This window comes from Gouania willdenowi, chromosome 6 (genome assembly GCF_900634775.1).
Source record: "Gouania willdenowi chromosome 6, fGouWil2.1, whole genome shotgun sequence".
Classification (NCBI taxonomy): domain Eukaryota; kingdom Metazoa; phylum Chordata; class Actinopteri; order Blenniiformes; family Gobiesocidae; genus Gouania; species Gouania willdenowi.
Genome location: NC_041049.1, coordinates 70,900,824 through 70,913,354, shown reverse-complemented (window position 1 = coordinate 70,913,354; position 12,531 = coordinate 70,900,824). Strand labels below are relative to the sequence as shown.

Genomic DNA, 12,531 nt, shown 5'->3' with positions numbered 1-12,531 from the left:
TTTGTAATCTCACACTCAACAGCATTTTCCTACCTTATTTTGGCCTTGACAAAGCACAAAGAAGTAGAAAGAGACTCTGTTTTACCATCTGTGGACGTCCTGTGCTCAGGGTTGTTGTTTGAAGCAAGAAAAAAAGTGCATTAGATATGAGTGAAAATGACAGGAGCCAAATCGTGGTGAGTTATGACAACATCCCAACTCCCATATCACTTAGGCTGCTGTTTTTTTTACAGGTTTTTCATTTGAAACAAGAAGTAAGTTTCTATTAACTTCCAGTCATTTAGCTGCTAATTAGACAAAACCACACGAAACACTAATTATGGCTGCTTTAAGAACATGTAATGTTGTAGAAAACCACTATCAAGAAGGTCATTAACCATTTTAAAAATGTTTCTTGATATTTTAAATAATTTATTTAGAAAAAAAACCCTATGTAATCTTTGCTGTTCGCACCCATTAAACCATTTTCATTTTAAGGTCTGTAATCTGAAAGAAAAACTTTACGATTCATGGACCCACATGATTGTTCAGGGATTTATTTGTGACTAAGTTATTGTTGGTCTTTTTAAGAGGGTTTTAACCTCTGCCTTATGTGAATTAATTAAGCTGACCAAAGCAGCTTAATGAAATGTGAATTTGGTTCTTCTAGTAAACCTTGGCGTCTGTTAAAACTAGTACCTCTAAAAATTCTTTTCATTTGACTTTTTCAAATATTGCTAAAGTAATCCTAAAGAGGAATAGTTTCAGCAACATAAAAAATTAGACTTTAGAGATGAGGCCTCTTTTTAAATGTTTTATTAATGGCTATTTTATTTGTACCATAAGTACTTCTTTAAATTCCTTGTAATTATGACCATTCAATCCACTTGCTACTTTCCAGATTTAACATTCTCCAAATGTTTAATGTGTAGTGAACTGTTATCAGTAATGATGCATAACGACCTCACTATTGTTCTTATTGTTAGTAGTTGGGTTTTTTTTTTTTTTTTTTGCTACTTGCATGAAAGTTATTAAAAATGATCCTTTCAACACTCTAGGTTATTCCTGGTAAGAAGTATGCTACTCGGGTGGCCCCGAATCATCTGAACGTTTACATAAACTTGGCCAATCTGATCCGGGCCAATGATTCCCGTCTGGAGGAGGCAGACCAGCTCTACAGACAAGCAATTAGCATGAGACCAGACTTCAAACAGGCCTACATCAGCAGGCAAGATTACTCCTTCTTTTTTTACTACAGCTGATCATGTTGCCATACTTGGCAACCACTGTCTTTAGAATATGCATATGAGCACGGAAAGTGTGACCTTATTCTATTCCATGTTCTTGGCTAAAATTCTTGTCCAAATAATTGTTCTATGGATTAGTTTCTTTAATCCAAAAGCTGTTAAATGTTTGTGTAAAGCATATTCTGACATTTTCTTCTCAAGACTTTAAATAAATGTTTTCCTTTAAACATGTAAAAAGCCATTCATCCATTTATAATGTAATTGTGGAGCTAGGTTTCACAAACTGTTTCAAATTTCTGTGTTCAGGATTTAATGGGCGAGTCAGAAATTATAGCCGCGTTACGTAACGTAGCCATCATTAGCATAAACCCCACCCACACTGCTGCTGAAGCACTGCCTCCAGCGGGCGCAATTCGGCCCCTAGCCGAAAACAAACCACTTATTCGGACTCGGCATGAGCACTTTTTTTGCACTGCAATTGTGCGTTTCGCCTCTAGCGGGCGCAGTTCTGATTCTACCCGGGGGAGATGCACATATTCAGGCTCGGGCGGAGCAGACCTTCTTTCTGACACCTCGTTTGGCCCAATTCGAGCGCTTTTGGTGCCCTTCCCGCGAGTGGCCATGGTTCCAGCGCCTCTAACTGACACGTCTCCAGCGTCTGAGAACAGAGAGAAGATGATTTTGAGAAATAATTTTATATACTTTGCAATTTTTTCATCTTTCAAATTTAGCTCAGGGGTCAGTGACACATTTGTTTCTGCTTTACACGGACTCTGAGAACATGAATACAGGCTGTAAAAAGAGTTGTTGTTTGAACTCTAAAACACACACATGCATGCTGTCTCATCAGCCAGAACGGATGAGAAAGAGAAACGGTCCTCCTGCAGAATCAATCCAATCAGTGCTGCTCCCTAACTGGACAGATTTTTTCCCAGAATTCTAATTTACTTGGAATTACATTGTGTTGTTAAAGTGTTCCCTTTATTTTTTAGCAGTGTACATAACAGGTTGTGAGCATGTTCAAATTATGCAGATTTTGTTTTTTTTTTATCTCCGCCACTTTTGAAGGTGGAGGTGGTGCTAACTTGTTGTGCTACCTGCAGTAGAATGGATGGACAAACTAAGTTTTGTTTTTTATAAATGTATTGTGCAAAAAAAATAAAGAAAATAAATGGAAATGAATCAGTTTAGGTCTGAGGTACTGCAAAACCTGGAATCCAATGAAAATAAGAAAAACCCTGCAAATGGCTGCACAGAAACAGAAAAAATGTTTATAATACATATTTAATGTTTGCGTGGTTTGACTTGTGTTTTCTGTTGGCTCTTTGGCTCAGAGGGGAGCTGCTGCTAAAAATGAATAAGCTCACAGAAGCCAGGGATGCCTACCTCCGGGCCCTAGAGCTGGACGGCACTAATGCCGACCTGTGGTACAATCTGGCCATCGTCAACATCGAGATGAAGGATCCTTCTGAAGCCCTGAAGAACTTTAACCACGCGCTGGAGCTGAACCACCGCCACAAGCTGGCGCTCTTCAACTCAGCACTGCTCATGCAGGAGTCCGGTGAGTGAGAAAGTCAAAGCGCTTACAGGCTGAAGGTGGAGCACAGGCAGGACTCTACTTGCTGGTGGAAAGCGTTGATTGTCACTTTTATAGAAACCTTTTCATGCCGATTGGTGTGAACAAATAAAATGACCTGATACTGCCTTTAGGGCGTGGGCCCAGTTCATAGAAGCACCTTTGATGTTGTAATAAACACTGTGCACCAGCAGCATTTTAGGCCAAGTTTCTGTCAAGCCACGCTTCACTAGCTCCACTGGCACTTGGTAAACACTTATATTAACAGCAGGTTTGACTGGAGGTTAGGCAGTTTATATTAGCATCTCCAACATTGATGTTTGTCTTTGTAAATCTTACCACATTTTACCACTAGAACATTTCTGCTGCAGGCTAATATCAGGTCACTGCGTTTTAGAAGGGCAACCAAACATCAGGGGTAACATACTAGATTAGATTGGAGCAGTTTGCAAAACACGTACTTATTGAAAAAGTAGTTTGAGGTGGAATGGGTTGGGTGGACTAAATTGGGGAAAAGAGGCATATTAACTTACTTTAACATCTTTCAATACGAGGTTGCTCTAAAAATCAGTAAAAGTTTAAAAATGGACGTAAACCTCTTGTTTACCGAAATTTGATAAACAAAATCCATGACCCGAAAAAAATCTGTGACCGCAGGGGGCGAGAGTTCATCTGTTTCATAGACGGCATGAAGAAGAGAAGCTCCGTGTATGTAAATACAGACAACCAGGATCAAACTACTGCTCAGAGCAGCTTACATTGACTTTTTAAATTATTACTGATATTTAGATCAACACAAAGCAGCACAAGTTGTTGTTTTGACTGAAAAAGCTGCTAAATGATCCTGAATGCTTCACCTCAACTCAATAGACTAAAAGGGACGATTGGCGTCATCAATGATGTCATTTCAACATGGCGGCGCACAGCCTCTTAAATGGTAAAATGGTGCCATTTTTAAAAGTTAACAAAATGAATATGAGGTTGGCTGATATATCGGCCGGTCGATACATGGACTTTTTTTTCAATATCGGCCGTCAGCCGATTTTTTTTTTTTTTTTTTTTTTTTTTAGCACTTTAGAGTAGCCATTAAAGGAAAAGAAAAGAACATAAAAAACAGTGGAGGATTCCTTTGAAGAACCTTTAAAATGAAGTTCCTCACCGCTAAAACTCACTCAGCGTGTGCTACTGCAGTGTGAACAAAGAATACTGGTTAAAAACAAATGGATTAATATTATGTCTTTGTCAACTGTTGCAGGTGAGCCCAAGTTCTGGCCAGAGGCTAAGCGACGTTTTCTCACCTATGTGGAAGAGGAACCAGACGATGCCAACGGCTACTTTAACCTTGGCATGCTGGCGATGGATGCTGATGAAAACGCAGCAGCCGAGCGTTGGATGAGAAAAGCTATCAGTCTGCAGGCTGGATTTCGCAGTGCCCTATTTAACTTGGCGCTGCTCTACTCGCAGTCGAAGCGCGAGATTGATGCCCTGCCCGTATTAAACGAGTTGCTCCATCACCACCCAGAACACATCAAAGGTCTGATTCTAATGGGCGACATCCTAATGAACCACAAGAAGGACACCCAAGGAGCCAAAGTTTGTTTCGAGCGTATCTTGCGAATGGACCCAACGAACGTCCAGGGCAAGCACAACCTGTGCGTGGTTTACTTTGAGGAGCGCGACCTCTCCCGTGCCGAGCGCTGCCTGGAGGAAACACTAGCCATGGCACCGAACGAGGAGTATGTACGGCGCCACTTGAGCATAGTTCGAAGCAAAATGGCAGCCATGAGTGCAGCGGGGACACCCATTTCTTCAGCAGAGGTTGCCACGGCAGCAGCCAATGAGGAGAAGCAGAAAAGTCCACAAGACACAGAAAAAGTCTCTAAGGTTGAAGAGGAAGGAAAGGGTGGCAAGGCTGTTGGAAATGGAGCTGGGAATGTAGAGAATGGACGGAAATCCTGTGCTGGGAGCGTCAGAAGCGTGGAAGGGGACCAGTCGGAACCATTAGACGGAACCAACGAACGAACTAAGTCCACTCAAGACATTAAGGACATAGAGGAGAAAAGAGCTGCAGCTCTGAAGAGACTGGAAGAGATTGAGCGCATATTAAGTGGAGATTGACGTAGTGATTTTTACCTCGACTATTTTTAGGGACTTTTGTTCACAACTGTAGTGACCGTCATTTAAAAAATGATGTAATCTCAACCACTTTCCATTGGATATCTTTGATTGTTTGACATGTCATTTTAATGCTAATCATGTCAAAAGAGGAAAGTGCACACAAAGTTCATGCAATAAGAAGCACAATGTGTGTGTGTGTGTTGGGATAGTATCTAAAGCTAAAAGCCAGCATGTGTTTTTTTATTTAAATGTGTTCATTTATCATAAATTGCTTTTGTTTTATCTTGCCTTGCGTATACAATGTTTATCACTGGATTTTTACTTCTTTTTTTTTTGGCACTATAATGTGACTCACTCCTTTTGGTGTCGTTAATGGCAAACAAAGATTGTATTAGACAATTAAAGGAAATTGGGTGTTCCCCAGATTTCCTACAGGCAGGATCATAACTACAGCCTGAAAGCAAACCACGCAGAGCAAAAGGAACAGTTCACAACTTGCAGCCTTCCAATCTTTTTTGATCTCGCTCACTGCTTCCTACCACTACATCACCATCACAGTAGTTCCATGACAACTGTGTCTAAAATAGATTGTCGTCATTTCTTTTGTCTAACCTCAAAGCTGTGCTTTCATTCTGCCTGTTTTATTCAACATCAGTTTTTTTCAACAGTTATGACTTTGACCCTAAAACAATTTTCTAGAATAAACAATGAAGGACTGATTGTTTGTTTACCTCTCACAAAGGGGGATTTTCTATTGAGAGCACATTGGAAAAGAATAGTTATTTCACATCCTGCTCCTCAGGGATGATGAAGGTATAACTTTCTAAAAATATCATCAGGTTACTTCCTTTTTTCATGTGGGTTTGTAACGCCAATTATGGTGAAATCTTGCAGGGTAGTAAACAAATGCAAGGTCATACATTCATCTCTCCCACATCTTTCAGGCTTTATTCTCATAATGACAAATCATTTCACCATTGACTTCTTTTCAAAATTGTTTTTTGACTGTAACAATATTCAGTCCTGATCACCAGCAACAGAGGACAAACAGCAGTTTTCTAGCTCATGGATGTCTTCAGAGAACAATTATCCCACAATGTTTCAATTTCACAGAGCACTGATGACAGCACTGGTTTATTATTACTATTAGTTTAAAAGAGCAATGGTTCTCACTTGGGAGCGTATAGGATTAAATCGTGTACCCTTAGTTCTTTGGTTATTCTGTTTTAAAACTAAATCAAAATAACAAATAAACAGTGTGGTTATTTTGTTTTACTGACTTTAAACCAAAAGAGAAATGCAGAAAAATCAAAAACCAAACAAGCAGCGTTTTTTTCTTTAAAAATTAGATTAGTTAGTTTGTGTGATATTTTGATATTTACAGTGAAACTATGGACAAGAGCTTCACGTTTTAAGATCACCACACAGAGAGGACCCACAGACAGGGGCAGACTTTTACTCCCCTGCATTTGATAAAATGATCTTGTCATGTCGTCCACCTCACACCGATGGTAAAGAGGTGGAATTTGTGTGTCGTTAAAGAGTGACGCTGGAAGTCTGAATCTGTGAATATCTGCCAACTTTACCGAACAGTGTTACGGTCCAAATAGTATCCAGATAATCTGGTGACCGACTATCGACTGTGAGGCTGGTGTGATGAAATATAGACGTTAGAACTTCTATAATGTGACACTTTTGCAAAGACAGTTACAGTTTTTTTTGAGGGCAGTAAAATATATATTTATTTTGCATGTTATAATAATGCTAGCCACTAACGGCAACTGTCAACACACACGGAAGTTGATCACAAGAAACGAGGAGCACCAGTAGATTCATTACACCACTTCTGGTTCCTTTAATCACATATCATGTGCATGTTTTACATAACATTATTTTTTTTATTTATTTATGAATTCATCAGTAATGTGACTTCTGTGTTGCTCCTTTTTTTTAAAAAAATCAGGGAGTAAAAGTCCGCCCCCATCTGTGGGTCCACTCTGTGTGGTGAGCTTAAAACATGAAGCTGTCGTCCAAATTTCACACAAACAGATTTAATTTTAAAACAGAAAAAACGCTGCTTGTCTGGTTTTTGATGTTTCTGTATTTCTGTTTTAGTTTTAAGTCAGTAAAACAAAATAAAACCCTTTTTGTTATTTTGATTTGGTTTTAAAAACAAAATAACAAAAGAACGAAGGGTTCACAGATTAAGATTTTTAAGTATAATTCATTCAACAGTTTTCTCAAAATAGCTAGTTAATATTTCAATCCAAGTTAAAGGCTAATTTATGAAGAGATTTATTGACTGAGTTTTCAAAATTTGAGAATCACTAATAAAAAGAACTGCAGTGCATTACAAAGCCCTCCTATGCATCAGGCTATATTTAATGGTACTGTATCCAGTGTTATTTATTGCTTATATATGCACTGATAGTTCCTTTCATGTATTGTTTTTGTCGTTACTAACTCATTTTCAATTTTAATCAACCTGAGCTAAAAGTCCGTAAATATCTACCACAGTGTGACTGAAGTAAGAATCAAGTTTGTCACAAAGGTTTTTTTTTTTTTTTAATTTTAATTTTTATCTTTGTACAATACAATACCCCTTGGTGATGGTTTGGGTGGGTTTTGAAATAAAATAAATTTCAACGCATTTCTTTAGTTTTGCTGTCATTGTTAACAGTCATTTTGCTTCTATAATCATGATTTTACACATTTTCCTGCTTCCATAATTTGTGTCATCACTTCCCCCTGGAGAAGGTGTGAGTAAATGAAAAAAACTAAAACATGCAGGATAGCAGTCCTTAAGGACCAGAATTACCCACTTCTGTCATAGAAGTCTATACAGAACATTTTTCATAGATGTTTAAATTCAGATTCTGGAAAAATAGGGTACATGTCAATCGTTTTTATTTCAGTTCATAGTTTCCTTTACAGACCTGTTTATTTTATCAGAATCCATCTTATTTGACTGATTTGATGCATTAATTGGAATGCCTTGATAAAGAATTCTGATCCATTTTGTCTCATGACACTTGCATGTTTAAAATATTTTACAGGGTTCCCACGGATCCTAAAAAGTCTGAAAGGCATTAAATTCATGAATCTAAAAATAATTGTCATTAAAATGTCTTAAATAAATATTTAAAAAGTATGACTTTACGATTGTTAATTAGCCTCACATTTCAAAATAAATTATAACATTAATTTTTAAATAAATATATAATTTACCATAACACATAACTCAATTGGGGGGTCACAAATTAATTCATGTCAATAGCATTTGGGTGTTCAGCTTTTACTGTGCACAGTGTGCAGCAGGGGTGAAAGAAAGAAGTAAATAATGTAGTAAATGAGCATTTTGAGGAATGCTACGAATCTAGATTAGCTCTTATCGTGCTAACTTCTGGGATTTAATCAGTGCGTGCTGGACTACAAAGATGGCTGAAGCTTAATCACTACAGCAATTAATGCTGAACGACTAACAGGGTCGTGACCAGGTTTTGCTCCGGCCTGAATGTTAGCAAGTCCCGCCTCCTGACCAATCAGATCTCTTAGAAAACGACCTGCCCATTGTTTTATTATCCTGATTGGTGCAGATCTGACAGCTGACTTTAGGAAATAAGAATATTTATAAATTCAATCCTTTCATTTATCGATGACATAATTTAGGAAAGATATAGATTTACAGTATATCTGATGGACTAATCTACAGTCAGCCTGTGTGCTTTAGTCATTCATTCATTAATTCCTGTCTTTACTGTAACAACAGGGTTGTTTTTGGTCTGAATTATGGATTTTAATTATTCATAATTTTAAACTTCATCACCTGGTCGGTACCAAGTTATGAAGTGGATCAGATCTTAGCGAGTTTAAAAGCTCCGCCCCCTGCTGTGTGCTGTACTAACACTGTTGCTCTTCACTGTCATCATGGATTTATATTTATTTAAGATCATAAACTGTTCCTCCATTCATTGTAAAGACGCTCAGTCTGACAGTTCTCTCCATTGATTGGTCAGACGATGCAATCTCCGCCCCTTTTATGTGCACGCGCATGTAGTGAGGCTGTAATCACTTAGCTTAAATTAGCGTGTTGTGATCATAGGTGATCAACGTTCGTAGTACAGCTCCTGTCTGACAGGGAATGTTCGGTTAGTTGTAGCAACTAACGGAGATTAATCCAATGATTCCTAACACGGGCCCTAAATGACCACCTAATACTATATAAACACAGCCACTAAAACAAAGTTAGCTCGCTAAGCTAACAAACCTCTGACCAAGTGGTCGCTACAGACACGGGCATCAGCAGACTCTGCTCCTCCCGACCGCAGACGCAGATTTAAAATCCACTTTTTACGGTGTTGTTCTGTGAGCTTTTCACATTTCTCACAGGGGTCCCCACGGACATGAAATTTCTGAAAAAGTTATGGAATTTTGGAAAAACAATTTTCCAGTCTTGAAAAGTCATGAATATTTTAACTGTTGGAAAAGTTTTGGAAATATAGCCGATTTTAAACTAGTGTTTAACATATGTTAAACCCGAAAGATGTTCAGCATTATCTTAAAGTGAAAGTGCTGCATAGCGACAGCATCATTGAGCGACAATAACGACATCTCACAAATTCACGCAAATTCCCTAATTTATAAAACTGTGCGTAGGTAAGATCACTTCAGCTGGAGTTCGCTAAAACCAGGAAATGCTTCAGAACTAAGTCATGGAAATTTGATAAAATATTTTGGAAAAGTTTTGAAAAATCATTGTGAAAAAAGTGTTGGAACCCTGAAAAAAGTCTTAAAATGTCATGAATTTAATTTGACTGAAGCTGAACCCTGTTTTATTCACTGAACAGCGTAAATTGTGAAATGAAGAATAAAGTTGGTTTAATCTAGTGCCGGGTCGTGTTGGGAATGACGTGCTCAGTTACACGTTGCATTGCATCTTCATAAAGGTTAAAAAGTTCACCTTTGGTCTCTCCTGATCCCAGAACCTTCTTCCTCATGTTAGCTGTCCATCACATGGTATTTGGTAAACCATCAGAAGACTTTTTAATGACTGTTTTTAACCTTCTAGCCTCTTTTCCTAAAGGCAGTCATTGTGGAATGCAATATACATAGTTGTCCTGGAGACAGATTCTTCCATCTCACATGCTTGGACCTCTGCAGCTTCTCTAAACTTTACATTGGCCTTTCTTTGCCAACGTTTTGGTGGACGGCTGTGGATTGGTTGGTTAATTTGCAGATGTGGCAAACTCCTCTTTTGGATAATGGGCTGAACATCGTTCTATGTGGTTCCCAGATATTTCACTTTAAGCCATGTACCCCCTACTCCTGCAAAAACACACTAATGAAATGCATTGACCTCATGTGGGGTTGCCTGTAATTCATCTGAAAACCTCCTCAAATATAAATCTAGTTCAAATAAAATGCAGAATAAAAATATCTGAGCTGGTGCATATTGTCACTTTGTTGTTGCCAGGATTATTGACAAACATTATCAAAAGCTAATTCTAGAAAGAAAGAAAAAAATCTCTGGAGACGCCAAAAATTTGTGATATCAAAATAGGGTCATGACCCAAAAAAGTTGGGAACCACTAATGTAATGTCATACAGAGTAGCCCTACAGTAAAATGTGTCTCTGAATTTTACCTATCCCATTGAGGAACAATATATAATAATAATTTTTATTATTAATTTATAATTATCTGTAACCATGGGTAGTCTTACATCAGCTAATGTGTCATTTCTGGTAATGCATGGAGGCTCCTGACTGCTGGTCCATTTCTATTCTAGTTTCTCATTTTTATTTTTTATTCATGTACCCCCTATGAACATTAGCATACCGTACTTTGGGAACCTCGGCTCTATAAGACGATCAAAGCTTGGAACATGTTTTTAATAACGTCACATTCCTTGTGTGTTTCTGGTCTTTGTGTTTTTGCGTTTCCTTTAATGATCTTTGACAAACATCTGGTCTTCACAGAGCTGCTGTACTTACTGTATACTGATGCTGGATTACACACAAAGGAGTTCCTTTCTAAAAGCATTGTGTAACACATTGCACTGAATAGTATTGAGGTGCATTAGTGCACTGGCACAGCAATACTCATGCACACCATTCTCAGATAAAAAAAAAATGTAAATCATCATACTATGTACAGTATAGGGGCTAATATTTAATTATACATAAAAATAGCTTTATTGTGCACCAGTTTTACAAAGGTGGCAAACGTACTAGTCAAATAAATATAGTAAGTCAAGTAAGTATAGATAATCGGAAAAACTAGTTCAGATGAACTACGGTCGGGCCCACAGAACGTCTCCGCATCAAATAGCGTGTCCTACGTCAAATGACTCGGTTCCACTGAGTAAAAAATGTCAGAGAGGCTCTAGAAATCCGCTCATAGAAAATCCTTGTCAAATTACAGCCTGATTCAACGGAGGAGAAGTCATTTAAAAAATGGGTCCCCTGTGACATGTACGGGGTATGAGCCCCATTTATAAATTGGTATGGGTCAATGATTTGGTGCCACAAATTGTCTCAATATTTGACTCGCAAAAAAATGCGAAATCAATTTTCGTTTATTTTTTTCTGGTCGGGCCCCAAATCAAAAATCGTGCTCCAAGCATCAATGCGTACACATCCATAGATTATAGCTCCCAAATTACAGCCCAATCCGTTCATGAATAACAGAGGAATAGTGATTATAACTAGTGTACACAACAACAACAACAACAAGTAAACCGAAGTGAGGGCGTTTAGAGTCCGGTAGCCCCTAAAAATGATTCTAATAAAGTAAACATGTTGAAGTTGCTCCATTACTTCAGTAAAAGTAAAAAGAAAAAAAAAAAAGTATGTTTGTACTTAAGTAAAAAAGTTAAAAAAAAATGTCCCTTCAATAATAAAACAGGATTTTTTTAACCTTTATTTTTTTCATAAAGAATATTATAAAGAATATTTAGGAAACTGGAATACATGGAAACAAGTTAAATCTGTTACATTTGAACACATGGAGAATTTAACACTCAATACAATTTGTAAAAAAAACAAAAAAAAACAAATGCAAATGCTCAATAAAACCCAGAGCTTTGAGTTTAACATTTTCAAAAACTTGTAGAGAACATGGAAATAAAAGTCTTTATGAACACCTGGATAATTAACCACTAAACACAGATAAAACTTGTAAATAAAATGTTATAAGAAAAAATTGATGCAAATGCTCAATTAAACCCAGAGCATTGAATTTACAATTTTAAAAACGTGAAAATGTTAACCATAAAACTAAGGGACCTGTCGAACAGAAAAAATCTCAAACTACAAACATTTTTTTCTTCATAAATCTTAAAAGTAACAAACTCATTTTTAAAATGTAAGGTGAAGAAAGTTCAGATATTTGTTTAAAAAAAGGAGTAAAAGTAAAAAAAGTACTTTGTTACTTTTCACCCCTGATGTTTTGTGATCAATTTCAAATTCATAAAATGTGACAAAGGAATTTAAATACTTATAATATTTGTAACTACAGCTAACTGTACTCGTAGGCACTGCACAAATACATCATATCATTTAACACCTTGGACTTTAATATCCTGGTTCTAGTCTTTTCTGCTCTAAAATCA

At 37.3% G+C, this 12,531-nt stretch overlaps 1 protein-coding gene across 1 annotated transcript in view; it reads left to right on the top strand.

Moving 5' to 3' along the window:
- tmtc3 (transmembrane O-mannosyltransferase targeting cadherins 3) overlaps positions 1–6,732 on the top strand; it is a 29,325-nt gene extending 22,593 nt beyond the window's left edge. Inside the window, exons 12-14 of the mRNA XM_028448473.1 lie at positions 1,038–1,207; positions 2,561–2,787; positions 4,058–6,732. Coding sequence (XP_028304274.1) covers positions 1,038–1,207; positions 2,561–2,787; positions 4,058–4,920 — 1,260 coding nt within the window. The 3' untranslated portion in view covers positions 4,921–6,732. The remainder of the gene's footprint in view (positions 1–1,037; positions 1,208–2,560; positions 2,788–4,057) is intronic.
- The last annotated feature ends 5,799 nt before the right edge of the window (positions 6,733–12,531 follow it).